Genomic DNA, 23,660 nt, shown 5'->3' with positions numbered 1-23,660 from the left:
ACACTAGCATTACTCTATCCCACACATTTTGTTTCTCATAAAATAAGGAGCGTCTGGCGACATTAGGATCTTAGACCACTACGTAACGTGGGTATTAGAGACATGATAGCGCAGACGAAAACCGTCAAAATAAATATCAATTTTCGATTAAAAAAATACCATTTAATCATCAATTTACATTCATGAAAAACGCTGCCTAATCGCGATGTCTATAATAATTTATTATTCGTGTTTGCTACAAGTTAATTAATAAAGCTTCTGTTCGTCTACATAGTAACATTAATTTGTCTATACCTACCTATTTCCTACTGCCTACCTACAGTACCTACCTATGTAGAGTACCTATACGTATTTTGATACAAAATAAAATTGCAACAAAACTTTACTAAAAATAATAGGTACCTAAACTAATTAGTTGCATGTATGCTTAAATTAATTAAATGCATAGAATTTGCAGCAACCTGTTTCAAATTATTTACATAGTAGGTACCTACTAACTTCTTTATTAGATAGTTAGTTAGTTAGCTAAGTAGATTACTTAGCTAAAGCTGCGTGGGCACTACATATTATTATATCTACCTTTACGAGCGAGTTAGTCCAAAATGTTTTCATTACAACGTATGCCTATCTAAATAGTTTACTTTGTCTTTGTTTACAACAATCGACTAACGACTTAGATTTGAAACTATGGTCATTTTCTGTACCTGCTGAAATGATAAGTACAAAACTAAAATCGTCTACAACAGAGATGTTTAGCTGAACCCCCGTTTCAATGGCTTACGAGTTAGTACTTACGAGCTTATATTATAGCTTTTTTTACTAGATGATACCCGCAACTACATCCGCGTAGTTGAAAAACCCAGCGGGAACTCTTTAATCTTACTCTTTAAATTAAATATAGGTATCGGCCGTGAAAAGGAAACAGACAGACACAATATCCTATTTACCTATAGCTATTATTTTATAATATTAGTAAGCTACTTATGGATTAATACTTACGAGAGGTTTTTAAGCTTTGTTGACAGAGTTTTTGGTTAAATGTGTAGAGCCCTTATTAGGTATTTACTTAAGTGCCTCCCTACATAAAATTCGATCCGGATCTGTAGCTGCAAATCGAGACTTGAGTTCATTATCCTTATAACTACGTATATTACGACTGAGATCAAAACAACATTTTTTACTTCATAGGTCGTAACCTTGATTCTTATTAGCAGACAATCATTTTAACAAATATTTGTTGCTGTTTAGTGAACAATAACTTTATAAGCTTCACGCAGACAACCGCTTTTGACGCGTGTGTGGTGCTTACGTCGACTCAAAGCACACTGTCGACTGCATCAGCGCGGCTTTTCGTACCTATATCTACCAATAGATACTATCCTTCTCAAAGTTACCTACCTACCAAAGAATAAGCATAATAGCTACTAAGTACTTTCTTTCAAAGCTCAAATTTTTGTCTACACTTACCTACTGTTTTAAAAGTTGTACCTATACAAGCATGCGTTACTTTGCGGAAGTCCATATATACCTAAGGAACCAACAGGTTAATGTGCTATAATCCGCTAAACCCAAAACCACTCCATCTGTGTGGTGCTGCTTGTTGGTGGTGTGTATTGCTTGCTTGGTGGCTGGCTTTTCCTGCATGTTTAGCAGTGGCAGGGCGGGTGGTGTATATGGCATGCTACATGTTGCACTAACAGATTTGTCTGGTTCAGCGGATTAGGTATAGCTAATTAAGCTGTTGGTTCCTTGTATAGCTACTGTTTTGTTTCCTGTACGATCATCTGAAATAGGCACGGTTCATACTTCAGACACTCGACTAGAAGGAATTGACAATTCCATAGACTATAGAAGCGGCAGAGAGGGAAACCTTCCAAAGGCAGAGACTATCGGAAATCCAATCAACACTACATTCGACTACAGGTACCTACGTATCCAATCCTCATAGTAGGTACCTATCTACCTAAGGGCAGTAAGGCAAAAAGTATATATAATATTTAGTTTGTAATACTAATGACTGTTGCATTTCTATAATTTCACAAAATTGACAATAATTCTTACCCACATCTTATTATAATATCACAGCGATATAATAACACGTTTCGCGTCAAAAAAAGCACAGAAAAACAGACTGATAATATCCTTCTCAATTTCGGAAGAGATTGACGAGACTACAAAAAATGTTGGAGAGAAAACAAAGGAACATAGCAGCCGACTAAAGTACGTGATTTTTAACCCCCGACCCAAAAAGAGGGGTGTTATAAGTTTGACGTGTGTATCTGTGTGTCTGTGTATCTGTGTATCTGTGTATCTGTCTGTGGCATCGTAGCGCCTAAACGAATGAACCGATTTTAATTTCCTTTTTTTGCTTGAAAGGTGGCTTGATCGAGAGTGTTCTTAGCTATAATCCAAAAAAATTGGTTCAGCCGTTTAAAAGTTATCAGCTATTTTCTAGTTTTCTTGTAGAAAAGAAGGTTAGATAACCCTTAGGCTCATAATATTCAAGTGTCAATTGACAAATGTCAAGCTGTCAAGATGGACGTTGCCTAGATATACATAATTATTTATTTGAAAATAATTTGTCGGGGGTGTTGAAAATTTTTAATTTACACTTTTTAATTTTTATCTCATAACAATGTCATGATTAATAAACCAATGTTTTGAAATTCAATGTACAAATAATATTTTATTTAGTTTAAAAAAACCCATGTTTATGGTTTAGTTAGGTATAAGATAGATTTGATATTATGTGCATTTCATATAGATTTTGAATCCAATTAACAGAATTTTCACTGACTCTTAAAATTCGCATCTATTTTTTACACTTTTTGGAAACTATCGCATAATAATAGGTACCTACTTATGCAAGAAATCACATAATATGATAGAACCTTTCAGAAGGCCGTAAAAGTGGTTTTATTCTTTAACCAATAATAATATTACCTAATATAATAATAATTATTATTAGATTAATAAATTATAATAGTAATATATTAATTATTCGTTTCAGGAAATTTGTAAACCACATCATAGATGTGTCGCTGTTCAGAACGTTTTTTTTATCCAACGCATGTGTCGGAGCTGCTCTAAGTCTCTTCACCGAAATGACTTTCACCCTCATGGTCCCTCAAGCTTTATACTCTATGGGATGGAATGAAGTAAGTATATTGCTTCTACCCTCGACTTCACATGCTTTTTTTGCCAAGTAACCGCCAGCTTTGTGATAGGTATGTTTCTTCGTTTTTCGGTATTTAGCAAGATAAAAGTATCCTATGCGTTGATCTTCGACATACTTTAGGGTCGCGAAAACTAGGAAAATATTTTTATGTCTTAAATATAATATTAGCTAAGCCCAGCCACGCTTCATTGTGGCCCATTCTGATATTAATTACAAGTAGCTAGTAGTCAAGTAAATAAAATTCCCGTTTCTGTGCGAACTTCGGGATAAATAACTTAAAATTAAAAAAAACCCCCGACACAAAAACCTCTATAAGAAAACTAGAAAAGAGCTGATAACTTTCAAACGGCTGAACCGATTTTCTTCGATTATAGCTAAGAACACTCTCGATCAAGCCACCTTTCAAACAAAAAAAAACTAAATTAAAATCGGTCCATTCGTGTAGGAGCTACGATGCCACAGACAGATACACAGATACACACGTCAAACTTATAACACCTCTCTTTTAGGGTCGGGCGTTAAAAAGTATGAAAAAATACTGTCATAATAAGGAAATGCGACGTAAAAATATCAAGTCAACCCATCAACTGCTTTTCGAATTTTACGTACACAAACATAAAAATCTTCACTTATTAAGCTGTGCCAAATCTCTCAGAATCCAATCTGTCTCAGAGTTATTCTTCATATTTACTCATGAGTAATAAATATTGCAGTAATAAAAAACGGTGATAGCTTAGTGGTCAAGACGTCATCATCCTATTCGACAGGTCGGTGGTTCAATCCCGGGCGGGCATTTTAAACATTTAAGTACCACTTGCTTTAACGGTGAAGCAAATCATCGCGAGGAAACCTGTAGCTTAAGAGTTCTCCATAATATTCTCAAAGGTGTGTGAAGTCTGCCAATCCGCACTTGGCCAGCGTGGTGGACGATAGCCAAACCCTGATTCTGAAAGAAGACCTATACACGGTAAAGAGTCGGAAAGGGTTGATCAGAAATAAAATAAAAATAATATTGTCTTTCGTCTATGGAATTTTCATACGCTTATTATACAAATGCTTTCAGAACCAAGTGGCTTGGGCTGTGTCACTGAATGCGTTAGGAGATTTAGTGTCGAGATTCTTGTTAATATTCATGAGCAGTGTGCTGGCGAAACTTGGGAGCCACGAGGTTTATGTGGTTGGACTGGCCATCGCTTTTGCATCTAGAATTGGTAAGTATTAAATGAGCCTAGTTATGCCCAAATGTACCACGGTATATTGCATTAATTTTTTAAAAAATTTCTAATACAAGTTAAGCCTTTGACTGCGATCTCACCTGACGGTAAATGATAATGCAATCTAAGATGTAAGCGGGTTAACTTGGAAGGATACCCCTTCCAAGTTAACCCGCTTACATTTTCAGCAGTTTCATTAAACTCTTATCCCTATCAGTTTCTACACAATAAATCGCTTAGCGGCACGACTTGGCCGGTAGGGTGGTAACTAGCCACAGCCGAAGCCTCCCTGGCAAGGAGGCAAGGCAATCTTTGCCTTTATTGTATTATTATTTTTATATTTCGACTAAATTGTTCATGTCTGCTTTAAGGGATGCTCTGGTCGGACAACCGAATTGTGATGACGACATTCATGACAATAATGGGGATATCGCGTTGTATCATCATGGTGCTTACGCCCGTCGTGGTCGCGGATGCCGTCGCTTTAGAACAATTTTCTGCTGCAATGGGATTACTTTTTTTGATATTTGGCCTCTTTAATTTGTTTGTTGGACCTGTTATTGGTACGTTTCATACATATCCGCTATTAGTACGTTTCATAGTTCATCTTCTATACATATAAAAGGAAAAGCTGACTGACTGACTGACTGATTCAATGACCGACTGTTCTATCAACGCACAGGTCAAACTACTGGACGAATTGCGCTGGGTATGCAGCTCTATTATGACATCGACGTCCGCTAAGAAAGGATTTCTCGAAATTCAACCTCCTAAGTGGATAAAACAGGGGTTTGTAATTTGTGTAGGTTATGCGGATGAAGTCGTGGACATAAGCTAATACACTATTATAAAACAAAGTCCCTCTGCTGAGTTTGTCTCTTTATATGCTCTAAACCTAGAAACTACTGCTAAGATTTTTATCAATGGAAACATGGATTTTGCGATAAGATTCAGGTGTACAATTTATTGAAAGGCTTGGCATACCTATTGGTCGAACGAACTATACTAATAACCTAGCTATAGAATTTCTCTGATGAAGAGAAAATATAATAGATAGAAGCCAGATAAACCAGATAAGAGATGATTTTTTTTTAGAATAACCACATTATTTTTTCCAGGTGCTGTCCGAGATCTGACCGAAAGCTATACAACAGCTTTTTATATTCTATCTTCGTTTTATGCAATTGTATTAATTTTCTGGTCGATAGAATTGTTCTATAAAAAGACCAAGCATAGGAGAAGACCAAAAACAGACATCGCATCAAAACCGTGACAAGATCTATAAAAAAATTTATAAGGACTTTTATTATTACCTATTTACCTACTACTGGTCATAGCATATTAACTTTATATACGCCAGAGCAACATAATGTGACCAAAGACCTTAAGAATAGGTATATCTTCATATATACATATATAAATGTAGTATTAAGATGTAGTAAACAACCATGAATGCGACATTGCGGCATGCCACAGGACTGTAGGTCCAATCATTTAAAATGTAACAAGGATTGGTGGTAAATATAGTACCGTAATATTCCAACTGTACCTACAGCACGACATCAAACGATGTTGTCTCGGCATAAAGTATGCTCCTGAATGTAGGTGGCAGAACGACAGCGGAAGGCCGACGCAACAGCCTCTCCATCGCCGAAGGACGGGGTGCAGGCTACATGCGCCTGCCACCTTAGTGAGAACTCCAGGCGACTTGTCAGCCATCGTTCGTTAAGACCCCAGGTCGAGGCGCATTCGCCTCAGACGCGCTGTGACTTGACAAATAGGTGCCCGGTATAAGGTCCGTCTCGGCGGACGTCGCAAAGTGGGTTGCGGTAGAATGTTTGGTGTTCCCATGATCCAGTGGCCAGGCGACACGCGTAGAAGTGCCGGTAGGTTTTAGTGGGTATTCCGGTCGCCTCTCGGATGGCGAGTCCCACATACTTACCCTCCTCGTTTCCCGGGAGGGATGCGTAAGTCCATTTCCCAACGTTATAAGAAAAAGGTTGCTGCATGCTTTTTAAGTCCGCCAAATGTTGCAATTTTAAGCAACAAAATAATTGCACGTATTCATCCAAAATGTGGAATCCTCGGTGCGCGAGTCTGACTTGGCTGGTTTTTATTTTATTTAATGTAACGGTTTGGCTATAAAAGCCAAATGTGAAGTTTACGAGGGTCTGCGTGTAAAGGATCGAGGGACGGAGCATTTCAGCCTGAATGGATCACATCTTTAAATGAGATGGTGGAACTAAACTACCCATATCCTGCAGCCACGGATGAACCCAAATTGAAACTTTAGACGTGTGTGTATAGCATACTTTATATAGATTTGGATCTCGCTCTCATTCACATACTATACCTACTATACTTTTTTGTATTATAGTAGGTATATGACCAAAGAAAGTTCTGTATTGTGTTCCTCATTTCCTGAGGGTCGTCACCCCTTCCCATCACTAGCCATATTATATAATTAATGTGAAAGTTGTTGGTTTATAGGTTTGTTGGCTTGTCCTTCATTGACGTCACAACAGAGCAATAGATCGACGTGATTTTTTGCATGGCTATGGAAAGTAATAGGCTAAGCTTTTATCCCGGAAAATGAAAGAGTTCCCACGGGATTTAAAAAACCTAAATCTGCGCGAAGACGCGGGCATCATCTAGTGTGTAATAAAGGAAATTAATCAGTAAGTATTAGTCCACAGTAGCCAATAATAACATAAGTTTACTTAATTAATAAAGGAAGTTAATCAATAAGTATTAGTCCGCTCCACAGTACTTAGACAATTTTTTTAAATAATAAAATAGCGAGCAAATGAGCAGGCAATTCAAATAAGCAAATTGAAATTAGTTTACCTAATATTTTTACTAATATTCCCAGTAAACGGACGAACGAGTAAAATGTTTATTGTTATACTCGGAATAGTTACCCTACGGTGGAAGCGACGGGCCTGCCCGCGAAATTCTAATTTAATTTGGTTTCTATCTATGGTATTGGAATCTAGTATCGACTAATTTGTGAAAATAGTCGATACTAGATCTAATTTCTTAAACTGGACCCTTTCAAGTAAAGATTTTTATATAAACCTGTGAGGATGATACTACCATTGGCGCAATTCAAGTGCCATAAGCCTACGTTGTCGTATTAGTTTACAAATTGCGAAAAACCAAATTAAATTTGAATTTCGCGGGCAGGTTCGTCTCATGCCCCTTAAGTATCATGGTAGGTACTACGTACGTGAAATACGACGCTCAAGCTGAATACCATGAAAGCTTTAGATATTAATGGTGCGATGTGAATTGTAATAGATTGGAAATAAAAATTACATAATATAATATAGTTTTCTTATTATTTTAAACTACTTAGGTAGGTAAACAGCCAGCATCACGAGCCAAATATCATGATTGGTGTCTGGTGATGAGCCCCCAAGTAGCCGGCAAGAGAGGCAACAACTCACAGCAACAAACAAATGTAGAGCGTCCCAAGGCAAGGGTATAAAGTGGTGCGACACGAATTTCACCATTAGCCAAATCATTTCATCGACCGGTTTTTTACTATACAGTTCCACTCCGGAGCATATATATTTTTTTATTTGTACCAGAAAAAAAACTAAATTAAAATCGGTTATTAGTTTAGGAGCTACGATGGCACAGACAATTACACAGATACATACGTCAAACTTATAACACCCCTCTTTTTGGGTCGGGGTTAAAAAGAAAGAAATAATGGACAGGGAAGCACTTATCTGTATAAGAGGTCTCTACCAGTGACGCTTGGCAGTACGAGAGTGACGAAAAGTTGTACAGGAAGTAGATACAATCAAGGTATTGATTGTAGTCAAACGTATAAAATCATAATCACTTATTTTGCCAGAATATGGTAAAACATGGCTATAGAGTTGATTTTTTTTATAGCTCTTGCCAGCCTCCTCTCAGAATGTGAAGGGTTTAGGCCAAAGTCTGTCACGCTAACCCAGTGCGGTTTGGTAGACTTAACCTTTGAGAACATTATGGTGAACTCTCAGGCATACAGGTTTCTTCACGATGTTTTCCTTCACCGTTAAAGTAAGTGCTTCCTATGTTATCTACATCCATACTTATAATATTATAATTAAATACGAAAGTGTGTCTGTCTGTCTGTCTGCTACGTTTTCACGGCCCAACCGCTGAACCGATTTTAATGAAATTAGGTACATTCAGGAACATGCCAATATTGTTGCTAACTAAAAGATTTTTTGTCATACAGAATGAGAAATTGATCTGTTAATTATTATTGTCACAATATAATGAAAATTTCGCTAACTATGCACTAGATGTAACAAGCAATTACTACTAATAAATTAAAAATTTATAACACCCCCGACGATCCAAAGTATTTGAGTTTTCCAAAACATCATTTTCAAATAAATAATTATGTATTTAGGCAACGTCCATCTTGACAGCTTGACATTTGTCTATTGACATAATATTATGAACCTAACGGTTATCTAACCTTCTTTTCTACAAGAAAACTAGAAAAGAGCTGATAACTCTTAAACGGCTGAACCAATTTTTTTAGATTATAGCTAAGAACACTCTCGATCAAGCCATCTTTCAAACAAAAAAAACTAAATTAAAATCGGTTCATTCGTTTAGGCGCTACGATGCCACAGACAGATACACAGATACACAGACACACAGATACACAGACACACAGATACACAGATACACACGTCAAACTTATAACACCCCTCTTTTTGGGTCGGGGGTTAAAAACAGACAATTGTAAACACAATAAATACGTATGAATCCGTTCACGGAATTTACCACGATACCTAATGCTTATAAAACTATTTACATATAATTTATCTCACAAAACGAAAACATGCCATAAAACACATTATATAAGTACAGAAGATTTGTTTAATAGTTTGGGTAGATTCTCGAATGTTAACTTTAGCAGATTCCTAAAAGCAAATTTATGCATTTTAATAAAAAAAAATATCCAGTATGCTACATGTGTGCAAAAGCCGTGATAACTTCGTGGTTATGACGCCCGTCTCCTAGTCGGGAGGTCGGGGGTTCGATCCCGGGCATGCACCTCTAACTTTTTAAAGTTAGGTAGGTATGTGCGTTTTAAGCAATTAAACATCACGGTGGTTTAAAGGAAAACATCGTGAGTACAGCTGTATGCCTGGGAGTTCTCCATTAAAAGTTGAAGTCTGTCAATTCACACTAGGCCAACTTGGCGGACTATGATCTAATCCCTTCTCATTTTGGGAGGAGACTGTTCTCAGTAGTGGGCCGGTGAAGGGTTGATCATGATGATGCTGGATGTGTAGTTTTATTTTACGCATTTAACCTGATACGTATCTACACTAACATTATAAAGAGGTAAAGTTTGTAAGTAGGTACCAAGTATGAAATTTACTCATCCGATTCAAAAAAAAGTTTACTGATGGATAGCTACTCTGTATGAGTAGGTATACTCTATGTCAGCTACTCTATGTCTCCTATGGAATTTTTCTTAGGAATTTCTTCGGGATATTTAAAAACCCCAAATCCACGCGGAAAAAGACACGAGGAAAAGGTAGTCAATCCACGATAATAATCGATATTGTGTAAAATAATAATAGTCTTATGGTTTTTGTGTATGCATTAGTCAGTAGTCAGTGCCCATTAGCCCTGACAGCAGTGTCTCTGAGGAGGTATAAGGCTGATTGTGGTTTAAATGTTATTTTATTATCATGATCAACCCATTTCCGCTCCACTACTGAGTACGGGTCTCCTCTCAGAATGAGAAGGGTATAATGTAAGGATTAAGTTAAAGACCTGGAGAGTGGCATACGCTATTTTTTATGTCGGAAAATCAAATTGTTTTTGTAGATTTACATCTACGCGGGCGAAGTCGCGGGCATCAGCTAGTAAGAAACTATATACAAACGTGAGCAGATAAATGATGCAACTGGAAACTGGAGCTAATGCCAACTATTTTTGCTTATTGAATATTTTATTTTAGATGGAATTCCAATAAAACCGAATATAATCAGAATCTTATCTTGCAACTTCATGTTCTATCTGATGTGTGTAATAAAATAAATTTAATTTTATAATTTATATTTAAAGGTCGAGAAAACGAAAATCTTAGGCGATGATGATCCTAGAAGATACCTATTTACTAATTGCCTTGAAAATACTTATGTCATAGGTCACACGGTCGCTGAAAGGGCGTTGAAACCTTAGCGGTTCGTATCAGAAACGTTGAGCAAACACGATTCGTGTGAAAAGATTGGATGTCGACCACTACCACTGTCGATGTTGGCGCTAACTCAGATCGCGCCAACAGATACCTACATTTTGTGATCTCAGGATTTTAATTTTACTATTATTAATAGTAGTGAAATAACACATAACTTACTCATAATTAATGCTGTATTTCTTATACTTTACCACTTGTCTTTACAATTTGCCACTTTAACACTTTAACACTTGACAATATTCCACTTCACACTTTCTCGATTGGAGTACAAAAATACACTCCCTTTTCTATGGTAGAACGGTGAAGGAAGATCAAGATTTTGGATGCCCTGAGTACAATCCTCAAAATAAGTATATACCTACTACAAATAGCAGACCGATAGACAGGCGATGTGGAATTCCGAGCTTGTGACAATTCTGAGCAATTTTTATTGTAAGATATTTTATTGTGAAGATGAAATATCAACACGTTACACAATTCCGCGCCTAATCTGGGCACGGACTCGGAATGTGCATAATCTAAGATAATGCACCTATGCTAATCATTGACCTTAAAATCAAGGATGCGTTATTGTGAATTTTTAATAAGATCCTATAATATTCGGCCTTAGCAGAATTTATAAAAATACTAGACGATGCTCGTGACTTTGTCCGCGTGGATATATTATGTACTAGCCGATGCCCGCGACTTCGCCCGCGTGAATTTAGGTTTTTTGAAATCCCGTGGGAACTCTTTGATTTCCGGAATAAAAAGTAGCCTATGTGCTAATCCAGGATATGATCTATCTCCATTCTGAATTTCAGCCAAATCCGTCCAATGGTTTTTGCGTGAAGGAGTAACATACACACACACACACACATACAAACTTTCGCCTTTATAATATTATAGTGTGATGTTGTTACAAATCTCGCGGGAATGCTTTGATTTTCCAGGATAAAAAGTAGTGTAGGTAAGATATTCTCTTTCCTGCCAATATCAGCCTAATCAGTTCCATCATTGTGGCGTCTAGGAGTAACAAACATCCAAATATTATTAATTTGACCTGGGCGCGTTGGAACCCACGTAGTTTTGTTTTTAAGATTACGTAATTAATTATTACCAGTGTATCATCAGACATATCTTAACAATTCTGACCATCAAAAGAAGTACAACACTAGGTACTACTTTGAATAAATGATTTGAGTTTGGGAAAAAATCCAATGGGAACTTTTTAGTTTTGCAGGATCATGATAAGATAAGAAAATGATTTTTCTTTTTTTTTTCTTTAAAAGTAACCTACCTCCGTTTTCAGAATACAGCATTTAACTCTGTGCACATCTTTATAAAGATCAGTTCAGCGATTGAGTCGTGAAAACAAACAGACAGACAGACACACTTCCTCATTTATTATAATAATTTAGATAAGCGTGGTCGTTTATATTTTGGCTTACATCTTCATTGATATTCCCGTATATTTTAGAATTAGTGTCACATTCCAAGATCAGGAATTAAACCTTCTCGAAATGAAAATATTCATCAAGTTGTAGCCTCCATAGAAAAATGTGTCCTTATTATTGTCCTTTGTTTTTTGTAAGTAAGTACCTCGTAGTAGTTTTTATTTATTTTAAACAGATTTTTGTATACTAGGTATTTATAAGGTTCTTAAGTAAAGCCTCAACCAGGATAGTCAAAAAACTATTTTATTCAGGCTTAGCCAACTTCCACTATCTATTAGTCTAAAAATAATAAGAATGGGTATTTCCCACCAAATGTAACATCCATTAAGAGCCCGCTAAGTATCAAAAGAGAAATAAAACGGTCAAGTCTTATCGTAATGTCTGAAGCACTAAATTCTACAAGGATTTTATAGCAAATGAAATATTTATAGCAAATATCTACATGATATTTAATAAAAAAAGGTATTCAATTATAATAATACAATGGCATGCATAGGTGTTGCCTTTTCTTTTTTCTTTCTTCTTTTTTTCTTTTTCATTTTTTATAAATTTGAAATTAAGTCACAGGCACGCTATTGTATATAAATTAGAATGTTGGGTACATTCTAATAAAGGTGACAAAGAATAAAACTTAAAATTTAAAAAACCCTCACACAAAAATCTCTATAGGAAAACTAGAAAAGACTGATAACTTTCAAACGGCTGAACCGATTTTCTTAGATTATAGCTAAGAACACTCTCGATAAAGCCTCCTTTCAAACAAAAAGAAACTAAACTAAAATTGGTTCATTTTCGTTTAGGAGCTACGATGCCACAGACAGATACACAGATATACACGTCAAACTTATAACACCCCTCTTTTTGGGTCGGGGGTTAAAAATAGTATATTTAGAATTTTATACGCATATTTTTATGGGTGGTGATGCAACTTTTACGCTGTTTTATGAAATAAATCTTTTTTTTTAATATTATTATTTTAATAAAAATCTCGCTTTACATCATTTGATTTAAAAAAGTTAAAAAAGTCGACTAGGTAATGAAATGAAATGAAAAGTTACTTATCAAAACATTATTAGGTACACATACATTTGAGATTAGGTATCACACTCTCTCTCTCTCTCTTTTACCTAGAGATATGCGGTTCTAATGTCTACTTTATGTAACTATGTACAATTTTTGATACATATGAAAACATTTTCTACTTTCAATGCATAAAAATAAATAAATTTAGGTTTTATAAATAAATATGATTTAGATTTTTATAAATCCCATGGGATCTAATTGAATTTCAATTTACCTTACTTTTTTGCCCATGTGGGTCCCTATTGTATATTCTATCCGTACCTAAACAACTACATACGATAGTGAACCGCTAAGGTGTGGAATGATCTTTTTGTTTCTTGCCTCGTATAACCTAAATACCTTAATAACGAGTGTAAATTAAAAATTTATAACACCCCCGACAAGAGCGAAGGTTACAGTAACTAGAAAAGAGCTGATAACTTTCAAACGGCTGAACCGATTTTCTTGGATTATAGCTAAGAACACTCCCGATCAAGCCACCCTTCAAAAAAAAAAAAACTAAATTAAAATCGATTCATTAGTTTAGGAGCTACGGTGCCACTGACAGATACACAGATACACCGATACACAGATACACACTTCAAACTTATAACACCCCTCTTTTTGGGTCGGGGATTAAAAACAAGACTGAATAGGTATCTTCTAGGCCAGTACGTTACAACCTAAGCCTCATCATTACTTTTTAAGCATGATTGTCGTCAAGCACAAGACTATCACGCAAAAAAAAAAAACGATAGTAGCCGAGTACCTAAAGCTTATGCTAGTATATTAATTAGCCGATAGATAAAATATACGATAACCATCTTTGTAATTAATTAAGTAATGATGGCGAACTTTTTAAATAATTAGTATCAGAGACAAGTAGTAAAAAGTAAGGTTGATATATTGATCTCAGATTTTTATTATCTATGGCCACTAAGAAAGCAATCACTTGGAAAATTATTTCTGTAGTTATTTGACACAGATATCTTTATTTTAGTACGCAACTGCGTCGGACAGTCAAAACAACTTAAAAAATGTTCTGTTAACTGTATAAAAAAATTGTCCAAGTGCGATTCGGTCTCGTACATGAAGGGTTCCTTACCCAACAAGAAAAAACACTTTTTATTTTATTTTTAATTTTAGGGGGGGGGGGGGGGGGAGGTTAAACTTTTATTAATTTGTTGTTATAGCGGCAATAGAAATACACATTCTACGAAAATATTAACTCTCTCCTAATACAGTTCACAAGACAGAGCCTACAGCCACGACGGACGGACAGATGAGCGGACGGACAGACGGACAGATGGGCGGACGGATGGACGGTCGGACAGCGGAGGCTTAACAGGTGATAGGGACCCGTTGGCACCCTTCGGATATGGAACCCTAAAAATGAAAAAAAAAAATTAAGTGTCACATGCTATTTTAAAATGATTGACGTTAATTAGTTTTGTGGCCCAACAACTCTGAATTTAATACACTTTTGGTATGACTATAAGTTTTATTTTAATACTATTTTAGATCATTGGACCGGTCTGAAATAAGTGTAAAAATAAAACATAAAAATTCGAGTCTTATAAATTGTGTTTGAAAGGTATTTGCCTAATTATTATTGACATGAGTATATCAATAATGAAAGGCGACGTGTCACTTCCAGTGAGATGTTATATTATTAAGGTGCGCTAACATGGGCAATTTTTGCAACTATTGCTGGGCAACACGTATGGATCAATCTGTAGCAATCAGTGGAGCAATCTGCAGCAATGTCAATAAAATGCAGCAATTGTTTCTGTTCCATATTGCTTAATGACGCCGAATGCTGCTGAATATCCCTTGTCCTTAATGTCGTCACAGAATAAAGATGGCTTTCGTTTTTGTAGAAAATTTTTAGTTTGCATCTAAATCAGTCCAAATCAAAATTTTCTGTTCCGGAGTTGCGATTCTATGCTCAGCGTTCCAACTTCGGAGTTCCATAGTTTCGAAGTTTCATAAAAAAAAAGTTGGTTGTGCTTAATGTTTGATTTGAATATTTCTTACATGTTCGAGTCTGTTAAGCATGAAGTAAAATAAACATGTTAGAAAAATGAAAATGGAACTTTATTTTTCAAGGTATTTTAAAGATACTTTGCTAACAAGTCAAGGAATTCAAGCTGCCGTCACTCAAATTCCATGCCTTTTACAGTGTTTAAGTTACATTAGAGCTGTTACATTAAGTTAATAGGTACTCTGCCGGCAAAGCCGTGCCCCAGGCGATTGCGTTCCGGTACGTTGCCGTGTGGAAACCGATAAGGTGTAATGAAAACTGCTACACCCCTTCCAAATTAAAGTTCGACTGCATCACCACTTACCACCAGGTGAGATTGCAGAGAAGGCTTAACTTGCAATTCAATAAAATAAAAATGCCGATATTTATATTTAATATCAAATCGGGAAAAGTTATGATTTGACACCAACTCGAAAACTTAGGGACAGTTCACGATCGATTTCATTAAAATTGTGGTGCATTTTCAAAATTTTGGCTTAAGCTAGAAATCGGTCGTGAGAGCAAGTTTTCAAATTGAAAAACTGGTGCCAAATTAAGTTTCCCGATTTGATATTTCAATACGATTTCTAGGCATGTATTTAGCGCAAGATAAGCTATAAAACTGCGTAATCAAGCATACTATTTTATGACGATACCTGGCATCTGTTACTACGTTAAAAAGAATATGTGCCTAATGCATTGTGTTAGTGGTCAAACCATCTTGGCATTCTTGCATATTTTATATTTAGATTGAATAAATTAAAAAAAAAATATTGCAACACCGAAGTTTATAATAATTTATTGTTTGACACTACAGGAAACAATAGAAATTACAATTAATCAAATTAATGTCTCATGGGAAATTTATTTCTCTATTTAAAGTCAGGCAATGAAATTATAATAACCTTAACAATTACAGACCTATTTCAATCACCAACTGAATTCACCGTCATTGCAATACTATTTTTCTATAGTGTCGTAACATAGTAATATGATGAGATGAGAATCAGGATCCAGTTTTGATTCTTTTTTATTTACTTAAACATTTCTATGTTTTAGCTTCTCATACGCATTTTTTCATACGGTATGTAACGAGTACATCAGATTTTTAACCACTGACCCAAAAAAGAGGGGTTTTATAAGTGTGACGTGTGTATCTGTGTATCTGTCTGTGCCATCGTAGCTCCTAAACTAATGAACCGATTGTAATTTAGTTTTTTGTTTGAAAGGTGGCTTGATCGAGAGTGTTCTTAGCTATAATCCAAGAAAATCGGTTCAGCCGTTTGAAAGTTATCAGCTCTTTTCTAGTTACTGTAACCTTCACATGTCGGGGGTGTTATAAATTAATACAGATACACACGTCAAACTTATAACACCCCTCTTTTTGGGTCGGGCGTTAATAAATATACCTATTCCGAATGTATAATTATATCTGGAAAGTGGACTAGAGTCTAGATGCCATGACAACAATTATTACTCTATACATTGTCGCATGTTTTCATAATTTAATAAGATGGTTGCAGAAATAAAATAATTATAGTATTGAATACAATGCAATAATAATTAAACAAATTGCTAATAATTATATTACTTAAATCCACCTCTTAGAAACAAGATCTGTTACCTAATGATATGCTTATGGCGCCTATAAGACAATTATTTATACTTATGTATAATTATCCCTTTAAGAAAATTGTTTTTTATTAAATAATAAGTATATTTTATAACAAACAGTTGAACAATACTTAATTATATTATGATTAGTTGTATAAGGGTCCTTCGTAGGTATATTTATCTGGTAAATCAAGCAAATAAATCTATGTACATACATAGTTATAAGGTTGCAAAAGTTTGCCCGTCCGTCTGTCTGTTGCTTTTCACGGCCCAACCGTTTAACGGATTTGGGCAGAATCTAGTATAGATAGCTTGTATACCGGGGACGGATATAGGTTACAATTTTTCTCAGAAAATGAAAGGAGTTCCCACGGGAGATTTAAATAACTAATCTCACGCGGACGAATTCGCGGTTATTATCTAGTATTTCATAAATCACTATATATTACTTACTAGGCGATCCACTCGGCTTCGCTCGGGTTAAATACCTACATAATATATAGTCTGTGTTACTTCAAGAAACATTCTAATCGGAAAGAAGTATTAAAATCGTTTCAGTAGTTTCATAGTTAATCGAATACAAACAAACAAATGTTTCCTCTTTATAACATTAACTAAATTATAAGTATAGGTATAGAACTATAGATTAATAACAGTATCAAATTAATTTGAAACAAGGGCAAATATTTCAATTTCGAAAGTATGAAAATAAAAACTTATTTATTTTTCAACAAAAACGTGCAAATTAAATACATATTTTAACAATAAAAAAAAACGAATCACTGGCGATCGAAATTATGTCACCGATTGCGTACGATACGACGGGTTCTCATCAAATATTAAATTCCTCAATGAAGCAAACTTCTCATGTTACAAATGAAAATGCTTAGTTTGTTTAGTTCTCCGTAAGTCATCGCACGGTGGCGCGCCAATCAAATACTGGCACTGTATCGCTTATTTGCTGGTTTACGTTTGGAAAATCCGATAGTTTGTTTGCGAACTGTTTCTGCGCGCATCTTTAATTGGGGTGATAAACTAAAGCCTTAAGCTAACATATCCACGGCTTATGTGTGGAACCCCCCAAGGTGTGTTTATAAAAGAAAGGTTGTTGGTGATAGATTGTTAGGTTCGTATGAATCGTTGCGAGGGCAGAATATAATGAGTTCGCAAGGCAAAAACAGCCTCGGAAGCTGTGATAGTGACGAGAAGAAATATGAGCTGGTGCCTCCTGAGGGTGGATGGGGGTACGCGGTGTGCGTTGGACTTTCCGTTATTTTTGTAAGTAACGGTTTTTTTTTTGTAATCTATTAAGTAGTTATTATATGCTTATTTTTGATCAAATAACTACCTATTATTTTTAGCAATTTCGTCAAAAAATTTGGATTTAATTCCAAGTTCTTATGTAAAAACACCCTTTTGGTAAATAAACCGAAACGTTAGTTTTTGGACAATATTGGGCAATCAATTACTAATGCATAATATAATATTATAAGTGAGAATGTGAGTCTGTCCGTCTGTACCATGTCGGTTTCTGTCTGCTAGCTTTTCATGGCCCATGATTTTGACGAAGTTTGGTACATAGAATAGCTTGCATCCCGGGACGAACAAGGGCTGCTTTTTGTCCCGGAAAATCAAAGAATTCTGACGGAATACCGATCTAAGCGATATTGCTATAGATTTAGCTTGTATTCCGGGACCGACACTGGCAAAATTTTTTTTTTCATTTTCCGGGATAAAAAGTGACCTTTCCTAGTCCATCTTCGAGAAGCAAGCTATTTCTCTACCTTTTGTTAAAATTGATAGACCACGAAAAGGTGACATACTGGCAGACACACTTAGACATTTATAATATTATTATGGATTATGTAAACTTAAATTACTTACCTAATAAATAAATAATCAACTCATTTAAATTTGAATGATTAAGAATAGAATTATATTTTTCAATTAGAATTTAATATACGATATGTCATTAAAACTTATTTCAGACTTGTTTAAATACCAGAGAATCCATTTAAAATCGTATCTGAGGAAATTATATTAGAATTAAAATTCACTTAACGACAAAAAATGTGCGTACGTTTTAACACACGTATGACTTTTTTGTACTTTACAATTTTTGTGCGAGTTACAATAAATAATGTTCCTTATGAGTTTTGCAATATGAACTATTTTAAAAAAATATGTCAATAAAAAGTAGGTATAACATAAATTACAAATACTACAGCTAGATATACTGATGCTTCAGCAAGTGTTACGTGAAAATGTAAATTTTGTGACATAATGAAATTATAACAATTGTCTTTTTTGGTATTTAGTTTTGGAATCCGGATGACCAAAAATCTAAATTGTGTGACTACAGGTATTAGATCGTTGTGATGCATGTGATGTGAATAGGAAGGTAAATAGGTTATTGTAAACGAGACGTCGTTTGCAGGCCCGAGCCGTAGACAAAGGTTTATGGGACTTAGTAGTTTTTACGTGAAGGAGTACCAAACACACACAAACACACAAACTTTCGCCTTTATAATATTAGCGTGATTTTTTAATCAATAAAATTAAATATATTATCAACTGCTAAAACTCCTTGTTAATAATTTTTTTTAAGTAAATTGGACTTCCAGAAATTAAATAAAACTGCAAGTAAATCGGAATAGTGAGGTAAATTGTAATTTCCTTGCAAGTGCATTTTAAACGCCGAGTTTCTTACGCTAGTTCTTCTCAAAAGGAAAGGCATTCCAAACCAGTGGATGGACGGTTCAAAAGCACTTGTAAAAGTTCATTTGAACAAAAATCTATTTCTTTTTAACCCCGATCGATAAAGAGGGGTGTTATGAGTTTGACGTGTGTATCTGTGTCTCTGTCTGTGGCATTGTAGCTCCTAAATTAATGAATAATGAATTTTTTTTTTGTTTGTAAGGTGGCTTGATCGAGAGTGTTCTTAGCTATAATCCAAAAAAATCAGTTCAGCCGTTTGAAAGTTATTAGCTCTTTTCTAATTACAGCGATATTCACTTGTCGGGGGTGTAATAAATTTTTAATTTACACTTGTTCTATAATATTACATTAATGAGTAGGTATGAATATTAGAACTATCCCTAATGTAAATTTTTGACATACATGTAGACTATTTCAAACAAAAAAAGCTTAAAAAAATCTTATTATGTTTGTACGCAAAATTTTATAGTCTAAGAACTCACAGAAAATTTTGAGGAGGTGCTTTATGTATATTATATTATAAAAGCTGAATATATTTTGTGAGGACCGACACGGACCAGCTGGTTGGTCTAATTTGGTTTAGTGCTCGGTGAATTTCCGTAACGGGGCAAACTATTATACTAACTTTAAGCTTTTATCAAGCACCTCTTTAAAATTTATCACGAGCTTTTAAACCATTAGTGCCTCATGGGTCGTGATATAAGGAAAAAGCTGAAACAGCGGACGTAAAAAAATTAAAAAAAAAAAACCGACTTCAAAACCTTATTACACAATTTTTAGTGACCCCACTGTACTAAAATATGCAATGCATAGTTAAAAACCTACTGTTAACTAAGCTATTACACTGATCGCCGAGCAATTCACTCTTATCAATTGAGGAGTTCTGTTCTCCATCTCCGAAGATATTCATCAGATGCTCATCAAATTTATATAGGCCCCCTGCAATGTAAACCCTTTCAAACAAAAAAAAATTTGAAATCGGTCCAGGCGTCTTTGAGTAATCGGGGAACATAAAAGATTCCGACGAATTGGGAACCTCTTCCTTTTTTGGAGTTGGTTAATAAATGGTATTTTGAACCAGTGCAGTGTCCGACCACTGGACTTCAAAAGCACGTCTTGTAAAAGTTCTTTTCTAAAAGATGAGCCGTTATTACTCTACATATATACATTTTTTTTTACTTTTATATAAACTAGGTATTCCTATAGTATTTAAACATAAATTATTATTAATTTATTCGTTGAATCCCGACAAAATCTATTAAGATTTCGTCATACTGAATTGAATTGGATTTATTTATCTGTGCTAATTTTGCACCGCTCTGTCCGTTTCAAAACTTTTCAACTTCATAAATACTACCGGCAATAATCAAATAACGGCAACCCTAATTGACGTACTCGTTACTAAGCACCAATGTTGAACTAAATTAGGTACCTTAAATACGTTTGTAGTACATAGGTAGATAGTACATAGGTCATTGAACACCACTCTCTAGGAAACCCAAACCGAGAAAACCACTCCATTTTGTTCCTACAGATAATGTTTCAATGACGTCAATCAACGCTACATTACAGCAACTATGTTGCAGCCTCGCTGTCCTATAGTTTTTTCGTTGTAACATGGTAAGTACTGGCACTCTGGTACTGATGACAGGCGGCAGTATGTTAATATGATATGACTATGATTGGACAACGTTTAATCGAATTAGTAAATATCGAATAACGATTCTCAGGGTCTAATATTAGGTAAGTATCGATTAACGGAAAAATATTGTAGATTCAGAAGCATAATAAATTGTCATTCGGTAGGTTCGTCGGTGTCGTCGGTTTAAATTGCTTGATAGTTTTTATTTCGTTTATTGAGCCATTATGGAAGCAATGTGTTCACGACATTACGACAATTTTTTTTTTTTTTTATTGAAAATATTACAATAAAACTTAAAGCTAGCCTTATCTAATTACTATACAAATCATGCCCGCGTGAAATGGTGCCAAGAATACTGGCTGCATTTCCGCGTTGGACAGCCAGGCTGATCCGTTGCGCAAAAAATGAGCCAGCCCTTCTGTTACCCGATGAGGCTATTAAACGCGGTACGACAATTAGGGAACTTGCAACAAAACGTCGAAGCTTTAATATCACTGGCAGGCGTCAGAGTTACAGCACATATAATAATTACCGAATTACCATTATAAATCGCCTATTTTTCTTTGATTTCACGTCACCCGTAGCTCATATTTGACGAAACATCGGTTTAGGATTCAACCGAGAGTTCCCACACTCTAGTTCACTCTGGCAATGGTTATTTGTTGACACAGTACGTAACTGGTCACGCCAGTGATATAAATTAATTTTTAGTGTTTCTCACTGAAAAAACTATACATATCGAGAGTATCTTTGGACTGAAAATTCAACTTTTAATAATAATATTAACGAATAACAAGTGTAAATTAAAAATTTGTAAAACCCCGGACTTGTGAATGTTACAGTAACTAGAAAAGAGCTGATAACTTTCAAACGGCCGAACCGATTTTCTTGGATTATAGCTAAGAACACTTTCGATCAAGCTACCTTTCAAACAAAAAAAAAAACTAAATTAAAATCAGTTCATTAGTTTAGGAGCTACGATGCCACAGACAGATACACAGATACACACGTTAAACTTATAACACCCCTCTTTTTGGGTCGGGGGTTTAAAAAGAAACAATATGATTGGATAGCAATCGCTTCTTTTGTATGTTACGTGCTATTGACCTGTCACTCGCACCACCATGCATAGCCAAAATTGTATATTTTTTTTTTTTTTTTTTTTTATTAACTATCAAATATTGAACGTATTACAAATGCTTTTAACACAACAAAAAAACCACTAAGGTTTAGTATGTTGCTTATCATTCCGTCCATTAATCGATTTTGGGTATAGTACTTCCATAAATAATATATACATTATTTATAGAAGCACTAGGGAACATTACAAGATAATAATTTGTTATTTTTAATTTTTCAAAAATGGGAATTGTTAATATTTGTTTTGAAAGTATGATTTTAACTTGTGTTTAAGGTTAAATTCGGTAAGTCCTGACCTAAAAGTATTATCTAAACTATTTATTAGGCGAGAAATCATGTACGCGCTGGTGCGCTCACCATATTTATTTTTTGCAAAGATGGTAACTAGTTTTTTTTGAGTTACTTTGCGTGTCTGAATTTTGTTACTAACTTCCTTTTGTATGGCTAAATTAAAAAATTGTTCTTTCAGAAGCGTAAATTGTACTTTGTCATAAATATTAATCACTTTACAATACTTAAATATAAGATTTTCATTATTTTTTGCAAGTAGTTTAATATTAAGAGGAACAATGGTTTTTAAAATCCTTAGTTGCAACTGATAAACATGTTGTAAGTGCGACTTGTCGGTTCGACCATAGCTACTCAACCCATAAGCAATTATGGAGTCGGCAAGAGCATTGTACAGCATCAATTTGACTTTAAAATTTAACCTCTTTCTAATTATAAATAAGTTTGCCAAGAATGCTCTGAGCTTATCACATACATGCTTTATGTGCTCATGCCAGTTGAACTTATGGTCAATTATTAATCCTAAGTATTTATGCGAGTTAACTATTTCAATAGTGGGACAATTACAGTTGCTATGTGGTTGGTGCAAACAGTTATGATTATGCGCAATAAGTTTATGTTTTAACATGCTGTTAGCTTTTAAATTTGGTGAATGTATGTGGACTAATTTTGTCTTTTGAGAGTTTAATATTAAACCACTGTCATGACACCATTTATTTAAATTATCAAAGTCTTCCTGTAGCATTAGCAAGGCATCATTGACATCTTTAGCTGCTACAAGCATGCATGTGTCATCAGCATATTGGTACGTAGTACAGTGGCTAAATATCTTATTCATATCATTCACATAAGCTATAAAATGCAATGGTCCAAGCACGGAACCTTGAGCTGTGCCCTCAGTTACTGTGATTGGTGCGCTATAGCTGTCACAGATCCTAACGCGGTAGCTTCTATTACTCAGATAGTTTTTACACCAATTTAAAAGAGATCCCCGTATACCTGAGCTTTCTAATCTTGTAATAAGCTTGTTGTGATCTAATGTGTCAAATGCACGAGAAAAATCAATAAATAAAGCCAGAACATGTAGTTTTTGGTTCATCCATGAATTAACTTGAT

The 23,660-nt window shown here is 35.0% G+C and overlaps 2 protein-coding genes across 6 annotated transcripts in view; one reads left to right on the top strand and one right to left on the bottom strand.

Moving 5' to 3' along the window:
• LOC123870097 (solute carrier family 12 member 6) overlaps positions 1-23,660 on the bottom strand; it is a 346,267-nt gene that overhangs the window by 198,984 nt on the left and 123,623 nt on the right. The gene's annotated exons all lie outside the window — the stretch shown is intronic.
• Positions 17,854-23,660, top strand: part of LOC123870201 (monocarboxylate transporter 9-like) — a 34,978-nt gene continuing 29,171 nt past the window's right edge. For both annotated transcript variants that reach the window (XR_006797027.1, XM_045913407.1), the window contains exon 1: positions 17,854-18,034. Coding sequence is in view for 1 of the 2 variants with exons in the window: in XM_045913407.1 (XP_045769363.1) it covers positions 17,915-18,034 (120 nt within the window). In the remaining variant the exon portion in view is untranslated. The remainder of the gene's footprint in view (positions 18,035-23,660) is intronic.

This window comes from Maniola jurtina, chromosome 2, assembly GCF_905333055.1.
Source record: "Maniola jurtina chromosome 2, ilManJurt1.1, whole genome shotgun sequence".
In the NCBI taxonomy this organism is placed as follows: Eukaryota; Metazoa; Arthropoda; class Insecta; order Lepidoptera; family Nymphalidae; genus Maniola; species Maniola jurtina.
The sequence above is the reverse complement of the archived record's forward strand: the minus strand, read 5'-3'. Positions and strand labels throughout refer to the sequence as shown.